General features: G+C 45.5%; 1 protein-coding gene across 1 annotated transcript in view; it reads left to right on the forward strand.

Moving 5' to 3' along the window:
- Positions 1 to 16,197, forward strand: part of LOC126278910 (60S ribosomal protein L22-like) — a 185,260-nt gene extending 169,063 nt beyond the window's left edge. The window contains exon 3 of the mRNA XM_049979185.1: positions 16,000 to 16,197. Coding sequence (XP_049835142.1) covers positions 16,000 to 16,197 — 198 coding nt within the window. The remainder of the gene's footprint in view (positions 1 to 15,999) is intronic.
- The last annotated feature ends 3,601 nt before the right edge of the window (positions 16,198 to 19,798 follow it).

A 19,798-nucleotide genomic window follows, 5' to 3' on the forward strand; every position in this document is an offset into this window, starting at 1 on the left:
TTCGCGGGCAAGTGCTCTACCAACTGAGCTACCCAAGCACGACTCACGCCCCGTCCTCACAGCTTTACTTCTGGCAGTACCTCGTCTCCTACCTTCTGAACTTTTCAGAAGCTCTCCTCCGAACCTTGCAGGATGGCTAGTTCTGCAAGGTTTGCAGCAGAGCTTCTGTAAAGTTTGGAAGGTAGGAGACGAGGTACTGCCAGAAGTAAAGCTATGAGGACGGGGCGTGAGTCGTGCTTGGGTAGCTCAGTTGGTAGAGCACTACAGCCGGCACGGTAACTCAGCGTGGTCGGTCAGAGGGTTAGCTCTCCTCTATAATAAAAAAAAAAAAAACTGACGGATCAACGACGAACTGAAACGGATGTCTTGTGACAGCAGATGCAACGAACAAAAAACAAAACAAGAAAAAGTAGATACACCACTTGCCCGCGTAAGATAAAGTCCCCGAGTTCGAATCTCGGTCCGGCACACAGTCTTAATCTGCCAGGAAGTTTCAAATTTTACACTGTCTGTCGATGTGCACTGAGATTTATGTATTTGGTCACCAAAATAAGTTGCATGTCATTTTTTTCGGATACCAACCAGATACATGCTAGCACGAGTTTAGAAGTCGTAGCTTTATACCTTTCTAGGTACCGCGTTTTGGATCCAGCTCTCTCTCCCGTGGTGGACCCCTGTGCCCTACGATACCGTTTGTAATACTGTGCGATATTCTGGGAACATAAAAGGTGCCGTAATATTCATGAAGACGACTTGGAGCGCGGACGTGACCGCCACGCGTTTGACAGGTGATTGCAGCAACCGACGGCAGAAGTTGGCGGGAGCCATTAGCACGCCACGCGCGGCGACGCGGCAGCCGCCATAACGTGTGTGTGTGTGTGTGTGTGTGTGAGTCGTTCCGGCAGAGCCGATGGCGTGCTGCACCGGGCTGTCACCGGCGCGTTACCGCGGGCGGCGTGCTGCTATTGCCAAGGCCGCGTCGCTAGTTGCGGCGAGATAACCGACACGTGCTGTGCGTTATCGGCGCCCATCTGCGCCCGGCTTATGCAACACACAAAGCGCTTTCCGCACGTACCGTACGTGTGCCGCCCGACGCCTGCCGCGGGTCGCCGCGGGCGCCGAGCAAGTGGGCGTGCAAACCGACAAACAGATAGAACCTCTGTGCGGCTATCTTGGACAGATAACCGACCAGTACACGGTCTGTACTGCACGTCGCATGAACGTGTGGGCGGCAGAAGACGCCAAGCGCTTTCTGTCCTTTCGGTCGTCGACCTTAAAATTGCTCACGATGTTCCAGTGCCTGTATTATTCTAAATTACGATGTTAAGTTCATTTGGAACTTGCAACAGAACCTTCCCATCGCACCACCCTCAGATTTAGTTATACGTTGGCACAGTGGATAGGCCTTGAAAAACTGAACACTGATCAATCGAGAAAACAAGAAGAACTTGTGTGGAATTATGAAAAAATAAGCAAAATATGCAAACTGAGTAGTCCATGCACAAGATATGCAACAACAAGGAGAACATAAGCTCAGGAGCGCCGTGGTCCCGTGGTTAGCGTGAGCAGCTGCGGAACGAGAGGTCCTTGGTTCGTCTTCCCTCGAGTGAAAAGTTTATTTTCGCAGTTATGATCTGTCCGTTCATTCATTAACGTATCTGTTCACTGTAATAAGTTTAGTGTCTGTGTTTTGCGACCGCACCGCAAAACCCGTGCGATTAGTAGACGAAAGGACGTGCCTTTCCAATGGGAACCGAAATCATTTGATCGCAAGGTCATAGGTCAACCGATTACTCCAAAGGAAAACACGTCTGATATATTCTATACGACACTGGTGACGGCATGTGCGTCACATGACAGGAATATGTTGTCGACCCAGCTAACTTATACACTAGGACGGACGGACAGATAATTATTGTCTGAAAATAAAAAATTATACTTTTCGCTGGAGGGAAGATTTGAACCAAAGACCTCTGGTTTTTTGTGTGTTTTTTTATCTCATTTTGTTCGCTTTGTTTCGTTGTATCTGCTCGGGGCGGACGTCGCAAGACACCCTTTTCAGTTCGTCGTTGATCCATTAACTCAGTTTTTTTTGTTACTGAGGGCAGTTAACCCTCTGACCGTACACGCTGAGCTACCGTGCCGGCTAGCTCCCAAAACAGTGATCGCAACGGACGGACGGACGAACAGATAATAATTGTCTTAAAATAAAAAATTAAACTTTTCACTCGAAGGAAGACTTGAACCATACACCTCTTATTCTGCAACTGCTCACGCTAACCTGGGACCACGCGCTCCTGAGCTTATGTTCTCCTTGTTGTTGCATATCTTGTGCATGGACTACTCAGTTTGCATATTTTGCTTATTTTTTCATAGTTCCACACAACTTCTTCCTGTTTTCTTGATTGATCTGTGTTAAATTTTTCAAGGCCTATCCACTGTGCCAGCTTATAACTAAATCGGAGGGGGGTGCGATAGGGAGGTTCCGTTGTTAGCACCGCGCTACAATATCACATTTATCCGCCGAAACTGAGCAAGCGACTTTCAAGTAAAATCTTTCACCGCACATCAATATACGGGGGTAATCCGAAATGTAAGGTCTCCTATTTTTTATAAGTACACAGACCTGTTTGTTTCTACAATGGTTTACATCAGTTTACAGATTGAAGATTTAGCTATTTTTCGACGTAATCACAGTATCTGTCTATGAATTTTTGGAGACGCTGTGGCAGTTTGTGTATGCCCAAGTCTTATGAGCTCGCCGCCATGCTGTTCAGAAAGTTATGAAACTCTCCTTTCACCTCGTCGTCGGAGCTGAATTGCTTTCCAGCTAAATGCTCTTCTAACTTAGGGGACAGGTGATAGTCACTGGGCTCCAAGTCAGGACTATAGGGTGGGTGGGTGATTATGTTCCACTGAAACTGTTGCAGGAGGGCAACGGTTTGACGAGCGATGTGTGGGCGAGCGTTGTCATGAAGAATGTGTAAGCCCTTGCTCAATACTCCTCTTCTCCCGTTCTGAATTGCCCGTTTGAGTTTTTTCGGAGTCTCACATTACCTGTCAGCGTTAATTGTGCTCCCAGCGATTCAGCTCCGACGACGAGGTGAGAGAAGAGGTTCACAACTTTCTGAACAGCATGGCGGCTAGCTGGTACGACATGGGCATACAAAAACTGCCACAGCGTCAACAAAAACGCATCGACAGATGTGACTATGTCGAAAAATAGCTAAACATTGAAGCAGTAAAGTGATGTAAACCATTGTAGAAATAAACAGGTCAATGTACGTATAAAAATAGGAGACCTTACCTTTGGGATTACCCTCGTACGTAACGGATCTATGAGTAGATGTTCTTTCTATGTACGATTCCAGTTTCATCGAGCTATAATACTTGGTAGTGACACATGACGCAAAGGTTACGAGGCTTGTCCAGAAAGTAATGAGAATTACACACACGAAAGAACGGTGTTTTGTCTACAAAGCCCATTTTTCCACGTAATTTCCATACCGTTCCATGGCCTTCGTCAACCGCAAAAGAAGGGCATATATGCCTTGTCGGTACCAATACTTGTCCCGGTGGCGGAGCCACTGCTTCATTGTGTGAATCACCTTCTCATCGCCCTAAAAATGTCATCTTTAATGGCGCAAACAAGTGGAAGTCCGAGGGGGCTATGTCACGTGTGTCAGGTGTGACAGCAGTGGATGGTCTCCCCGAGCGCTGCAAATAGTGGGGCTCCGCCGAACCGCCTTCTGATGGTCTCACCCTCCGTGCCTAGCGACTAACTGTATTTCTGTCGACTGCAGATGCTCCATAGACTTCGCACAAGCGTTTGTGAATATTTCCCACAGTTTCTTTCTCTGCAGTGAGAAATTAGATGCCGGAAAGTTGCTTGTAATGTACACCACCTACTGACGCCTTTTTGAAACTGTCCTGCAGCTACGCTATTTGTCGGAAGTGACGCAAACTTTGCGCGTTCGCTCAGGATACTTCAAATAATACATACGTAACGTTTCGCATTCCTAGCATTGTTTTCGGCTGAGTAAAGAAAATGAGGTGCATTACGTTATGGGCAGCCAGCGTACATAAAGGATTACAATTACAGGTTAGAGACGCATGGTTGACGACATATGGAAGTTTGGGTGTGGCCTTGAGTCGTGCATTGACAACCAGATGGTAAGGCGACCAACCGCGATAAGTGGGAATCACGGGTTCGAATCCCTGTCCAGCACCCATTTTCAAGTAGTCATTCCATCCTACCGCCGATCGTTTTCGACATTCGCAACTGCGAATACATTTAATGTATTAAAATTCTGTGTAGTTTTTCACGGCTCCCACTTTACAAATACTGTTGAATGTAAGCCACAGACTGAAACAACGGTGTGGTCTCGTATCAGTCCTTCTTGATATACACTGAACTGACTATCCTCATAGGATACTTCCTAATTTCTTATCAGACTGTAACCTCCCCCTCACTTATCGACCTTAATGACAGTGAAAAATTAAACCGCGTGCATCTAATGGAAATTTGGGAAAAGCAATCGTCACTTAAGTTAATCTGTCGGCAAAGAGGGAGGAAAGGGTTACATCTAAATGAAAGGAAAAATGCAAATGAAATTGGTGGAAATTAATTTTGAGAAAACGATAAAATTAATAAAGAAAGTAAATGTGCGGTTGTTACGTTAACAGTTAATTGGTGTTAATTAGATATTTGAGATTTGGGGAAAATTACGGTCGCCAGTCCTATGGACAACTACTATAATAACTGAAAATGGAAGATTAATGCACATATAATTAGCACTAAAAGCGTGGCAACTGAAGGTTGGCACGAGCTGTGTGAAAACTGAATGTTTGTCTAGCAGTTCTAGGCGCTCAGTCCGGAACCGCGCGACTGCTAAGGTCGCCGGTTCGAATCCTGCCTCGGGAATGGATGTGTGTGATGTCCTTAGGTTATGTTTAATTAGTTATAAGTTCTAGGGGACTGATGATCACAGCTGTTAAGTCCCATAGTGCTCAGAGCCATTTGAACCATTTTTTTTAAACTGAAGGTTTGTCAGAAGTAATAAATTTCGCTACACTCTGACTTAATTTAGTAAAAGAATTAATAAAACCAGAAAATTGAAAGTTAATTTAGTGACTGAAATTAATACTAAACTTTGTTCCTGAAGCACTACGAAATTCAATAAAATAAGGTTAGTATTGGGCTACCTCAACAAATATTTCATAAGTTACTTGAATCTACGCAATTTAGAAATAAGAGATTTAACTTTGAACTTGAATTAAATGATTCTGAACAATTAACAATAGTAAAATTTAGTATGTACCAAGCTGAGCTGTAGTCACAAGTAAGCTAAAATATGGTAACAAAACTCACACTCTTAATTTGTGCTTGTGTAATCTAAATATTGTAGCCAGCTATGAATACTTTAACTGAACTTTGAAATTAAAACAGTGAAATAGAATGATATTACTTTAATGCTGGTGTTTGAATTTCAACAACACTCGGGTTCATTCCGGAAAAGGAATGAACTTGGTAGTGCATTTGGGACGATGAGCAACAAAGTTTCACGCTATGTTGCTGTAATTTTGTGAGGCAAATTGAACAGTTTGAAGAGCTGAGGTCTGTCATACAGTTCTAAAACTTTACGTGCTTCCAGTCTTCCTTGTTGGCTGATTGAAGGTTTGAAGTGTTGATCGAGGAGGTGGCGACAGTCACTCATTGTAGGCCGTTGCTGTTGCAGAAGCTGGATGTTGGCGCGCCTTCTTCTCGACACAGTCACCAGGCGAAACAGGCTCTTGATGTGCGCCAGCTAAAGCTTCCCGTCCGCGACACCGTGTCAGAAACAAACATAGCAAGTCGAGCGCAATTACATGCTGCCGAACCCGGAAAGTGCGACAACTCGCGGGAGCCTCACGCAACTCACCTGCTCCACCGCCTTACTCCAGCCAGACTCCCTCTCCATGCAGCAGAGTTAACACTACCAAAGATCCTAAACACTTTGGATCTCCACACGACCTATCGATGTAATCGTTGGATAGCATAGTTTTCCCTAGGCCAGACCCGGCGTAAAAATACAAATAATATTTACAAAACAGACCAATTATATATCGACACACACACACACACACACACACACACACACATATATATATATATATATATATATATATATATATATATATAGGAAAACAATTACAATATATAAAGACACAGAAATGTCATATCTTCAAGTAATAAAATAAGGAAAAAAAATTTATAGTAAAATAGATTGAAATAGGAGGATATGCATTTCCGGCGTTACAAGACCTCGTTTCGGCCTGTATACCGCTTGACCTCTCGACTATAATCCATAAATCACTGTACGTCCAGCTTTTCAGAGATGGTTGCGGGACTCGGCAGTTCGATACAGGATGTCAAATTAAACACCTTTCAGCCATCTAGTTACCAAACTCATTTTATTTGGCTACCAGTTTCGGCGATTTACTACATCATATTCAGGTCCCTGATCGACGTGTAGGAAGATTCCACCTCGGTTCTGACCAAAACAGAAGCCAGAAATACTTGTATTAGCAGATTTCTAATTGCTATAGTGATGTCTTCAACCGTCATCTCGGTTAGCAGTGAGGTCTAACGTACAGCTTTCCGGATTGGGAAGGAGCGCATGGTCTCCGGCACGAATGCGCCCGGCGGACTTGTGTCGCGGTTCGGTGACCCGGCCAGTCTATGGATGGGTTTTAGGCGGTTTTCCATCTGCCTCGGCGAATGCAGGCTGGTTCCCTTTATTCCGCCTCAGCTACACTATGTCGGCGATTGCTGCACAAACAGGTTCTCCATGTACGCGTACACCACCATTACTCTACCACGCAAACATAGGGATACACTCGTCTGGTGAGCGACGTTCCCTGGAGGGTGCCGGGGTTGGACTGGTCGCCGAACTGCACAATAACCCTGAAACATTGGTTCGGTGTGGGAGGGCGGGGGGGGGGGGGGGGGGTGAAGTGGACTGCGGTAGTCGTCGTGGGGTTGTGGACCATTGCGGCTGCGGCGGGGACAAAGCCTCTTAGTCGTTTCTAGGCCCCCGGTTAACATACAATACAATGCACCATCATCTGCCGACTGTTTATGATTTTCCCAACGTTTGTAGCGTAGGGCAGATGATGGTTGAAGTGATCGCCAGGGCAAGCAGAAATCTAATGCTGGCCCCTGTTTTGATCAGATCCGAGGTGGAATCTTCCTACGCGTTGGTCACAGGTCTGAAGATTGCGTAGTAAAGCGCCGAAACTGGCAGCAAAATTAAATAAATTTGGAAACCAGACCGCGGAAATGTGTCTAATTTGATATAACCATGAATGTTTGATGGGATTCATCTCACTCCATCGGGATGGGGAAATCGTTCGCTCGAACCGTTCAGAATGTTTTTCAAACCAAACGTGAGCAATTGTGGCTTGGTGATGTGACATCGTTGTTAAGGAACACGAACTCTACGAAAGGCTGCAAATGGTCTCCAAGTAGACGATCATAACGGGTTATGATAGGTTCAGTTGGACCAGAGGACCCACTGCATTCTATGTAAACACAGGCCACACCATTATGGAGCCACTAAGACCATCACAGTGCTTTCTTGAAATCTTGGGTAATGGCTTCGTGGGGTCTCCACCACATTCCAATTTTACCATCAGCTCTTAAGAACTGAAATCGAAACTAATATGACCAGGATACGGGTTCCAAATCGTCTGGAGTCCTGCCGGTATGTTAACGAGTCCAGAAAAGGCGCTAAAGGCGATGTCGTGCTGTTATCAAAGGCACTCGCGCAGGTCGTCTGCTGTCACAGCCCATTAACACAGAATTTTGCTGCCCTGTCCTAACGGATACATTCATTATACGCCCCACATTGATTTCTGTGCTCATTTCACACAGTGTTACTTCTCAGTTAGCACTGAGCAAACGCAGCAGCTCTCGGTCGTTAAGTGAAGGACGTCAGCCTCTGCGTTGTCCGTGGCCAGAGGTAATGTCTGAAATCCGGTATTCTCGGCGCATTCTTGACACTGTGGGCCCCTGAACATTGAATTCCCTAATGATATCAGTAACGGAATGTCCCATGCGTCCAGCTCCAACTACTATTCCGCTTCCAAGGGCTGTTAATTATCGTCGCCCAGTTATGATCACGTCAGGAAGCTTTTCACATGGATCACCTCAGTACAAATGACAGCTCCGCTAATACACTGCCCTTTTATACATTGTGTACCCGATACGAAAGCCATTTATATATGTGCTTATCGCTATCCGACGATCTGTCGCCTCAGCTCAGAACGTAAGTAACTTTCACCTATTTTGCCACTGACGAGTACCGTAGCTCGACGAGAGAGGGACCACACGTAAAAATAACATCTACTCTAATACCCTGAGGTAACTGAAAGAAATACGCGATGAGACGCACAGAAATGACACTTTTATTTAAATCCAATAATTACAATGAAGTCATCAGGATTCGCTAGGGTACCCTTGTGTGGTGGCGGGTAGTTAATCTAAATGGTCGTTTCTTGGCTATGAGCCTTATGAAAAGACACAAAGACAGTTAAAGCGATGGAGACCTTACTGACCATAATTTCCAGTCTACAAGTTACCGAGCGAGGTGGCGCAGTGGTTATCACACTGGACTCTCATTCGGAAGGACGACGGTCCAAACCAGCGTCCGGTCATCCTGCGAGCACGCAGAAGTGCCGCAACATGACGTGACATGGGGTCGACTAATGTCTGAAGTAGTGCTGGAAGGAACTGACACCATTAATCCTGCAGGGCTGCCCATCAATCCGTAAGAATACGAGGGGTTGGAGATCTCTTCTGAACAGCGCGTTCCAAGACATCTCAGATATGCTCAATAATATTCATGTCTGGGGAGTTTGTTGGCCGGCGGATGTGTTTAAACTCAGAAGAGTGTTCCTGGAGCCAGTGTGTAGCAAATCTGGATGTGCAGGGTGTTACATTGTCGTGCTGGAACTGCACAATTTCACAATGGACATGAATAGATGCAGGCGTACGTACGTGTGACCAGTCGGGGTCGTATCTAGATGCATCAGGGGCCCCATATCGTCAAACTACACATTCCCCACATCATTACAGAGCCTCCACCAGCTATCATGCAGGATACATGGACTCTTCAGGTTGTCGCCATACCCGTACACGAGCATCTGCTCGATACAATTTGAAATGAGACTCGAGCGACCAGGCAACATGTTTCGACTCATCAACAATCCAATATCGATGTTGAGGGCCCAGACGAGGCATAAAGCTTTGTGTCATTGCTCATTGAGAGCATACGAGCGGTCCCTCGGCTTCTAAAGCCCCTATCAATGATATTTCATCCAGTGGTTAGCACGCTGATACTTGCTGATGGCCAAGCATTAAAATGTGCAGCAATTTGCGGAAGGATTGCACTTCTGTCAATTTGAACGATTCTCTTAAGTTGTTGTTGGTCCCATTCTTGCAGTATCTTTCTCTGGCCGCTGTGATGTCGGAGATCTGACGTTTTATGGGATTTATGATATTCACGGTGCACTCGTGAAATGGTCGTGTCGAGAAACTTCCACTTCACCGCTATGTTGGAGGCGCCGTGTCCCTTCGCTCGTGCGCCGACTGTAACACCACGTTCAAACTCACTTAAACCTTGATAACCTGCCATTGTAGCAGCAGTAACCGATCTAACAACACGGCCAGGCATTTGTTGCCCTATATAGGCGTTGCCGACCGCAGCGCCGTATTCTGCCTGTTCACATATCTCTGTATTTGAATACACGTACCTATAACAGCGTCTTTGGCGATTCACTGTATATGGGCCCAGCGGACTGGCAGATGGAATATATGCTATCAACTGCCCTAGGCACAGGTAGCAATACCTAAATGGCCTCTTTTTCGGACTCATATTAATTAATATCTTTGTTGTTTAACAATTTCCAATATTCTTAATCTTTATGTGAAGAGAGTTAAGTTTACATTAGTTACTGAAAAAGTTTTAGCTCGATTGCATTTCAGCCTTGCGAGCTAGAATTTTTATAACGGAACCGACAATAGAACATGACCCCTGAATTACCTCTTTATGATTCCTTGTATTCATAGCCGGCCGACGTGGCCGTGCGGTTCTAGGCGCTACAGTCTGGAATCGTGACTCGGACATGGATGTGTGTGATGTCCTTAGCTTAGTTAGGTTTAATTAGTTCTAAGTTCTAGGCGACTGATGACCTCAGAAGTTAAGTCGCATAGTGCTCAGAGCCATTTGAAACTTGTATTCATAGTTACTTACAATAAATTTTTCAAACTTGGTACAGCTGTATTATAGCAGTACTGTATTCGAGAGCAGTAATTAGAACTTTCTATTACAAATACAAATTATACTTAATCTATCATGAATAAGGAAACTTTCGTGCCAAATTTTGCTCTTGGTAAATGATTTGAAAACTTATAGATGCAGCTTCTTAATACCATATAATTAATCTTTTTATATACACTCCTGGAAATTGAAATACGAACACCGTGAATTCATTGTCCCAGGAAGGGGAAACTTTATTGACACATTCCTGGGGTCAGATACATCACATGATCACACTGACAGAACCACAGGCACATAGACACAGGCAACAGAGCATGCACAATGTCGGCACTAGTACAGTGTATATCTACCTTTCGCAGCAATGCAGGCTGATATTCTCCCATGGAGACGATCGTAGAGATGCTGGATGTAGTCCTGTGGAACGTCTTGCCGTGCCATTTCCACCTGGCGCCTCAGTTGGACCAACGTTCGTGCTGGACGTGCAGACCGCGTGAGACGACGCTTCATCCAGTCCCAAACATGCTCAATGGGGGACAGATCCGGAGATCTTGCTGGCCAGGGTAGTTGACTTACACCTTCTAGAGCACGTTGGGTGCCACGGGATACATGCGGACGTGCATTGTCCTGTTGGAACAGCAAGGGAACTTGGTGTTCCAACAGGACAATGCACGTCCGCATGTATCCCGTGCCACCCAAAGTGCTGTTGGAACAGCAAGTTCCCTTGCCGGTCTAGGAATGGTAGAACGATGGGTTCGATGACGGTTTGGATGTACCGTGCACTATTCAGTGTCCCCTCGACGATCACCAGAGGTGTACGGCCAGTGTAGGAGATCGCTCCCCACACCATGATGCCGGATGTTGGCCCTGTGTGCCTCGGTCGTATGCAGTCCTGCTTGTGGCGCTCACCTGCACGGCGCCAAACACGCATACGACCATCATTGGCACCAAGGCAGAAGCGACTCTCATCGCTGAAGACGACACGTCTCCATTCGTCCCTCCATTCACGCCTGTCGCGACACCACTGGAGGCGGGCTGCACGATGTTGGGGCGTGAGCGGAAGACGGCCTAACGGTGTGCGGGACCGTAGCCCAGCTTCATGGAGACGGTTACGAATGGTCCTCGCCGATACCCCAGGAGCAACAGTGTCCCTAATTTGCTGGGAAGTGGCGGTGCGGTCCCCTACGGCACTGCGTAGGATCCTACGGTATTGGCGTGCATCCGTGCGTCGCTGCGGTCCGGTCCCAGGTCGACGGGCACGTGCACCTTCCGCCGACCGCTGGCCACAACATCGATGTACTGTGGAGACCTCACGCCCCATGTGTTGAGCAATTCGGCGGTACGTCCACCCGGCCTCCCGCATGCCCACTATACGCCCTCGCTCAAAGTCCGTCAACTGCACATACGGTTCACGTCCACGCTGTCGCGGCATGCTACCAGTGTTAAAGACTGCGATGGAGCTCCGTATGCCACGGCAAACTGGCTGACACTGACGGCGGCGGTGCACAAATGCTGCGCAGCTAGCGCCATTCGACGGCCAACACCGCGGTTCCTGGTGTGTCCGCTGTGCCGTGCGTGTGATCATTGCTTGTACAGCCCTCTCGCAGTGTCCGGAGCAAGTATGGTGGGTCTGACACACCGGTGTCAACGTGTTCTTTTTTTCATTTCCAGGAGTGTATAACTGCGATTACATACGAATTTTCATAAATCTGAGTCTAATATTTGGACCGTTTAGTTTTTCGTAAGAACTCCGATTTTGACCAAAATATTGTCATGATTTATTGTTACCAACTCTTAGCTTTGTAGGTTTATCTATCATTCAGCGCAACTTTTTTTAAGTTCGTATATTTTACGAAATATATTCATTTGATCATTCTAAGTCCTTTCATTATTAACATTAATATACTGAAGCATACACGAAGTTTTGTAAAGTTGTTTTAATATTTAATTTCAGTCTTAGATTATTTTGCAGTGATTCGCATGTTGAGCAAAGGTGCGTTGTGATGACGTGGCGCTGGTGGTAGTGATCTGGCTGGGTTGCCAACTGTCTGGTCATAGAATCTGCTCCAGATTCTGCGGTGCAATACCGCCCACAGGGTTTCGATAATGTTAAATTCCGCGGACTGTGCTCGCCGGGAAGACTCTACAGTTCGGTTACATGCTACTCATACCACGTTCCTTGCTGTGTGAATGGGTGCATTATCGTCCTGAAATATGACATCATTGTTGCCTACCAACATTTGAATTGTGGGGCGCTCCTGTTCACATATTCTACACAGAGTACGTGAAAGAACTTGCCTCCCCTTCTAACAGCCGTGTACTGCAAGTCTCTAGAGGAACGGAATGTTCCTAATGATTGGAAAAGAGCACAGGTAGTCGCAGTCTTCAAGAAGGGTCGTCGAGCAGATGCGCAAAACGATAGACCTACATCTCTGACATCGATCTGTCGTAGAATTGTAGAACATGTTTTTTGCTCGCGTATCATGTCATTTCTGGAAACCCAGAATCTTATGTGTAGGAATCAACATGGGTTCCGGAAACAGCGATAGTGTGAGACCCAGCTCGCTTTATTTGTTCATGTTGTTGTTGTTGTGTTCTTCAGTCCAGAGACTGGTTTGATGCAGCTCTCCATGCTACTCTATCCTGTGCAAGCTTCTTCATCTCCCAGTACCTACTGCAACCTACATCCTTCTGAATCTGCTTAGTGTATTCATCTCTTGGTCTCCCTCCACGATTTTTACCCTCCACACTGCCCTCCAATACTAAATTGGTGATCCCTTGATGCCTCAGAACATCTCCTACCAACCGATCCCTTCTTCTGGTCAAGTTGTGCTACAAACTTCTCTTCTCCCGAACCCTGTTCAACACTTCCTCGTTAGTTATGTGATCTACCCATCTAATCTTCAGCATTATTCTGTAGCACCACATTTCGAAAGCTTCTATTCTCTTCTTGTCCAAACTATTTATCGTCCACGTTTCACTTCGGTACGTGGCTACACTCCATACAAATACTTTCTGAAATGACTTCCTGACACTTAAATCTATACTCGATGTTAACAAATTTCTCTTCTTCAGAAACGCTTTCCTTGCCATTGCCAGTCTACATTTTATATCCTGTCTACTTCGACCATCATCAGTTATTTTGCTCCCCAAATAGCAAAACTCCTTTACTACTTCAAGTGTCTCATTTCCTAATGTAATTCCCTCAGCATCACCCTACTTAATTCGATTACATTCCATTATCCTGGTATTGCTTTTGTTGATGTTCATTTTATATCATCCTTTCAAGACACTGTCCATTCCATTTGTTCATGAGACCCAGAAATTATTAGATACAGGCTCCCAGGTAGAAGCCATTTTTCTTGACTTTCGGGAGGCGTTCGATACAGTACCGCACTGTCGGCCGATAAATAAAATAAGAGCCTACGGAATATCAGACCAGCTGTGTGGCTGGATTGAAGAGTTTTTAGCAAACAGGAGCCAGCATGTTGTTCTCAATGGAGAGACGTCTACAGACGTTAAAGTAACCTTTGGCGTACCTCAGGGGAGTGTTATGGGACCATTGCTTTTAACAATATATATAAATGACCTATTACATAGTTCGGAAGTTCCATGCGGATTTACGCGGATGATGCTGTAGTATACAGAGAAGTTGCAGCATTAGAAAATTGCATCGAAATGCAGGAAGATCTGCAGAGGATAGACACTTGGTGCAGGGAGTGGCAACTGACCCTTAACATAGACAAATGTCATGTATTGCGAATACATAGAAAGAAGGATCCTTTATTGTATGATTATATGATAACGGTACAACCACTGGTAGCAGTTACTTCTGTAAAATATCTGGGAGTGTGCTTGCAGAACGATTTGAAGTGGAAAGGTCATATAAAATTAATTGTTGGTAATGCAGGTGCCAGGTTGAGATTCATTGGGAGAGTCCTTAGCAAATGTAGTCCATTAACAAAGGAGGTGGCTTACAAAACACTCGTTCGACCTATACTTGCGTATTGCTCATCAGTGTGAGATCCGTACCAGGTCGGGTTGACAGAGGAGATAGAGAATATCCAAAGAAGAGCGGCGCGTTTCGTCACAGGGTTATTTGGTAAGTTATGGAGATGTTTAGCAAAGTCAAGTGGCAGACTCTGCAAGAGAGGTGCTCTGCATCGCGGTGTAGTTTGCTGTCCAGGTTTCGAGAGGGTTCGTTTCTGGATGACGTATCGAATATATTGCTTTCCCCTACTTATACTTCCCGGAGAGATCACGAATGTAAAATTAGAGAGATTCGAGCGCGCACGGAGGCTTTCCGACAGTCGCTCTTCCCGCAAACCATACGCGACTGGAAGAGGAAACGGAGGTAATGACAGTGGCACGTAAAGTGCCCTCCGCCACACACCGTTGGGTGGCCTGCGGAGTATAAATGTAGACGTAGAATCCTTGGTTGTACCATGACGTTTGAGAGTGATGGTAGGACCAGCAGAATACCACGATATAGCTGCTTACACTATCACACTTCCAAATTAGTGCTTAACTGTTGGAATCAAGCAATCAGTATAGTAGATTTCTTTTCGCGTTCTCCAGACGTAAAGCCAGCCTCATGTTGTAAATAACAAAAACGTTGACTCGTCAGACCATACGACGTGTTTCCACTGATAAACTGTCCACGGTTTATGTTCCTGACACCATGTTCCACACTTCTTTGAATTGGTTGTCGTCATTAATGGTTTCGGTATAGCTGCTCGTCTATGAATGATCGATTTATTGACTTGACAGCTGACGGTCTCGGGTATGGCCACTGAGCTCTGCAGTCTCTTTAGCAGCCGTAGTTTTGTGTTGTTTTGACACAATTCGTGTAAGCGTACGACGATCTCAGTCATTGAGTTTTGATAGTTTACACGATGATGCCTTTCCATGTTTTGTGTGGGCTGACTGTTGAAACAGTTGCTCTTGAAACATTTAATAAGTTGGCTGTCTTGGTTACTGAGCTGCAGCTAACTGGGCCACCACGATCTGCCCTCTGTTATGTCTTCCATTGCACGTCGACCTCTGCCTCTGATGCATATACGAAGTGTCCACTACTCGTAAACAACCTCCACTGATGCCTAGTCCGTACCGAACATGCACAGTCCAGCACAACACGTGCCTTACCTGCGTTGTTGATTGCTAAACTCAACCGTCCCATTACTACCACTGTTCACATTATTTAGCCTATCCCCTGTATCATACATGCTCAAAGGCAGTTTCATGCATATTTCACATATATCGCGTCCTATTCCCCTCCCCCTCTCTGTGTTCATTCCTGCTTGGTTCCTCTTTCTGCTGAGCCATGACTGTTCATTCACATTCCTCCTGGAGCACATTCCGTACTATCCACACAACATGCCAGACTTGCAGGGTAGTCGAGATGTCAGGGGTTACCAAACATTTTCACTCCTACCCTCACCGCTACCCAGAACAGAGACAGACCAGAAAGCAAACTAACATAAAAGTGATATAAAGAGGATAGAGACGAAATTCTTGAAGTCATGAATATGAAGTCATTTTGTCCCTCTGACCACATGTCAGTGTACTCGGACAGGGAGTGACCGATACTGAGAGTGGATTGCCTAGTGTGACGTGCGAATAGGAGGCGGGCTGTAAGCGGGTGAACGGCTGGTAGGCGCCCGCGGCTGTCCGTCTGCAGTGCGGCGCGGCGTGGCGTCGCGTGCAGCCGTCTGTGTGTGTGTGTGTGCGCGCGCACGCCAGGCCACGCAGGCTGGCCCGAGCTGCGCCGTGCTCCGCCGTGACCCGGCGTGACCCCGCGCCGCGCCTGCCGATGGCCGGATTGCGTGCGCCGGCTGACACCGCCAAGCGCGCGCCACCATTGTTACTGTGGGGATGAACACCGCCGCCTGCGCGTCCGTAGACTCGCGGGCCCTAATGAGCTGACAGCGTCCCTGTCACTCCTGTACACTTTGGAGAATGAAAATGTGAATGTAGCGATGTCCAGACATGGCCCCCCTCTGGCGTGTACCTGAAATGTCACGCTGTCATTAGCTGAACCACTGGTGAAGTGGCAGTAATATAAGATGGTTTTCCAGTCTCGAGGTTTGAAATACTTTTTCTTTATTTTTCAATTTTCGACTTCTTATAGCCTTAAGAATATTATGCGAGCACAAGGATGTCGTATGGAAAATACGGAACTGGTTCGATAAGTCTGGTAAAAAATTTAAAAAAAATATATGTGTCGTATACGGCTCACCTTAGTTCTCGACATTGTCTCCTTTGAGGTGCACAAACCGGTACAGTCATCCTCAAGCTCTTTCATACCACCTGCAAAATAGATTCTGTCAAACCGTGGAAATACCTGTTTACTGCAACTATCGTTACTTCGTTTCATGAAAGTTTCTTCTCAGCAAGTCAAAGTTTTAAGGTAGGGAACAGGAATAAGTCACTTGGGTCTAAGTCTAGTAAACAGGATGGGTGAGGAGCCGATTCAGAGGCCGGTTAGATGAATGTCTTACAAAGATTGTATGCGTCCAAATGAAACTTAAAAAGTGTATTTTACAAGTGTGTTATGATGCACTGAATATAGTTTACAATTTGCTTTCAGCGTGATTTTAATTTTGTATAAGATCATTTGATTGAGAAAACGTTTCACAATTTATTGTATTACACGTAAGAATGGCATCACAAGTAACCATTATAGTGACGAAAGTTGGTTGGTTTGGCGGCCATAGTTGCGGGTACAGTATTTTCGTTTATGAGTAATGATATGGTGGCGACGTTTATGGTCCTCAACTTAGAGTTCATCCGACTTGTGATTTTATTTGTGGTGGGCGTTAATGCAAGAAATTTTATGTAACGATTTCCTTAGTTGTCATACAAGAAGTATCAAATGACACATCAGATTAATTCGTCGACATGTAATTCGTGACTCGACACCATCTAAAATAAATACATGGTGGCCCAATGATAGGGACCGGGCCAAATATCTCACGGAATAAGCTTCAAACGAAAAAACTACAAAGAACGAAACTCGTCTAGCTTGAAGGGGGAAACCAGATGGCGCTATGGTTGGCCCGCTAGATGGCGCTGCCATAGGTCAATCGGATATCAACAGCGTTTTTTTTAAAATAGGAACCCACATTTTTTATTACATATTCGTGTAGTACGTCAAGAAATATGAATGTTTTAATTGGATCTCCTTTTCCGCTTTGTGATGGATGGCGCTGTAATAGTCACAAACGTATAAGTACGTGGTATCATGTAACATTCTGCCAGTGCGGACGCGATACATTACTCCTGCTAAAATGGACCGTTTACCAATTGCGAAGAAAGTCGATATCGTGTTGATGTATAGCTATTGTGATCAAAATGCCCAACGGGCGTGTGCTATGTATGCTGTTCGGTATCCTGTGTGACATCATCCAAGTGTCCTGACCGTTCGCCGGATAGTTACGTTATTAAGGAAACAGGAAGTGTTTGGCCATATGTGAAACGTCAAACACGACCTGCAACAAATGATGATGCCCAAGTAGGTGTTTTAACTGCAATCGCGGCTAATCTGCACAATAGTAGCGGGCAAATTGAGCGAGAATCGGGAATCTCAAAAACGTCGGTGTTGAGGACGCTACATCAACATCGATTGCACCCGTACCGTATTTCTATGCACCAGGAATTGCATGGCGACGACTTTAAACGTCGTATACACTTCGGTCACTGGGCACAAGAGAAATTACTGGACGATGACAGATTTTTTGCACGCGTTCTGTTTAGGGACGAAGCGTCATTCACCAACAGCGGTAACGTAAACCGGCATAGTATGCACTACTGGGCAACGGAAAATCCACGATGGCTGCCACGAGTGGAAGATCGGCGACCTTGGCGGGTTAATTTATGGTGCGGCATTATGGGGGGAAGGATAACTGGTCCCCATTTTATCGATGGCAATCTAAATGATGCAGTGTATGCTGATTTCCTACGTAATGTTCTACCGATGTTACTACAAGATGTTTCACTGGATGACAGAATGGCGATGTATTTGCAACATGATGGATTTCCGGCACATAGCTCGAGTGCAGTTGAAGCGGTGTGGAATAGTATATTTTATGTCAGATGGGTTGGCCGTCGAAGCACCATACCATGGCCAGCACGTTCACCGGATCTGACGTCCCTGGATTTCTTTCTGTAGGGAAAGTTGGAGGATATTTGCTATCGTGATATAGCGACAACGCCTGACAACATGCGTCAGCGTATTGTGAATGCATGTGCGAAAGTTACGGAAGGCGAACTACTCGCTGTTGAGAGGAATGTCGTTGAATGTAGTGCCAAATGTATTGAGGTTGACGGACATCATTTTGAGCATTTATTGCATTAGTGAGATATTTACAGTTCAGAAATGATAAGTTCACAAAGGTGCATGTATCACATTAGAACAAGCGAAATAAAACGTTCAAACGTGCCTACGTTCTGTATTTTAATTTAACAAACCTACCAGTTACCAACTGTTCTTCTAAAATTGTGAGCCATTTATCTGTGACAATTACAGCGCCACCTATCGCAAAGCGAATAAAGTGGTCCAACTAAAACATTTATATCTCTTCACGTATTACACGAATACGTAACAGAAATGGGGGTTCCTATTAAAAAAAAACGCAGTTGATATCCGTTTGATCTATGGCAGCGCCATCTGGCGGGCGAACCATAACGTTATCTGGTTTCCCCCTTCATGCGAGACAAGTTGCGTTCTTTGTAGTTTTTTCGTTTGATGCTTATTTCGTGAGATATTTGGCCCGGTCACGACCAATGGACCACCCTGTATATGGACGGTAGATGTGGACTTGATTATCTAATGACGTTGTTGCTGTCTTCAGTCCTGAGACTGGTCTGATGCAGCTCTCCATGCTACTCGATCCTGTGCAAGCTTCTTCATCTCCCAGTACCTACTGCAACCTACATCCTTCTGAATCTGCTTAGTGTATTCATCTCTTGGTCTCCCTCTACGATTTTTACCCTCCATGCTGCCCTCCAATGCGAAATTTGTGATCTCTTGATGCCTCAGAACATGTCCTACCAACCGGTCCCTTCTTCTTCTTAAGTTGTGCCACAAACTTCTCTTCTCCCCAATTCTATTCAATGCCTCCTCATTAGTTATGTGATCTACCGATCTAATCTTCAGCATTTTTCTGTAGCACCACATTTCAAAAGCTTCTATTCTCTTCTTGTCCAAACTATTTATCGTCCATGTTTCACTTCCATACATGGTTACACTCCATACAACTACTTTCAGAAACGACTTCCTGACACTTAAATCTATATTCGATGTAACAAATCTCTCTTCTTCAGAAACGCTTTCCTTGCCATTGCCAGTCTATATTTTATATCCTCTAATGACAGGGGCTCCGTTATATGCCACTAAATAGAAATGTGAACTGTTCTGCGTATCATCCCACCTAGCGTTTACTGAAAATGTTCTTCTTCCTTGTTGGAGGAATTACAAC

The sequence above is a fragment of the Schistocerca gregaria genome, chromosome 6, assembly GCF_023897955.1.
Source record: "Schistocerca gregaria isolate iqSchGreg1 chromosome 6, iqSchGreg1.2, whole genome shotgun sequence".
NCBI lineage: Eukaryota > Metazoa > Arthropoda > Insecta > Orthoptera > Acrididae > Schistocerca > Schistocerca gregaria.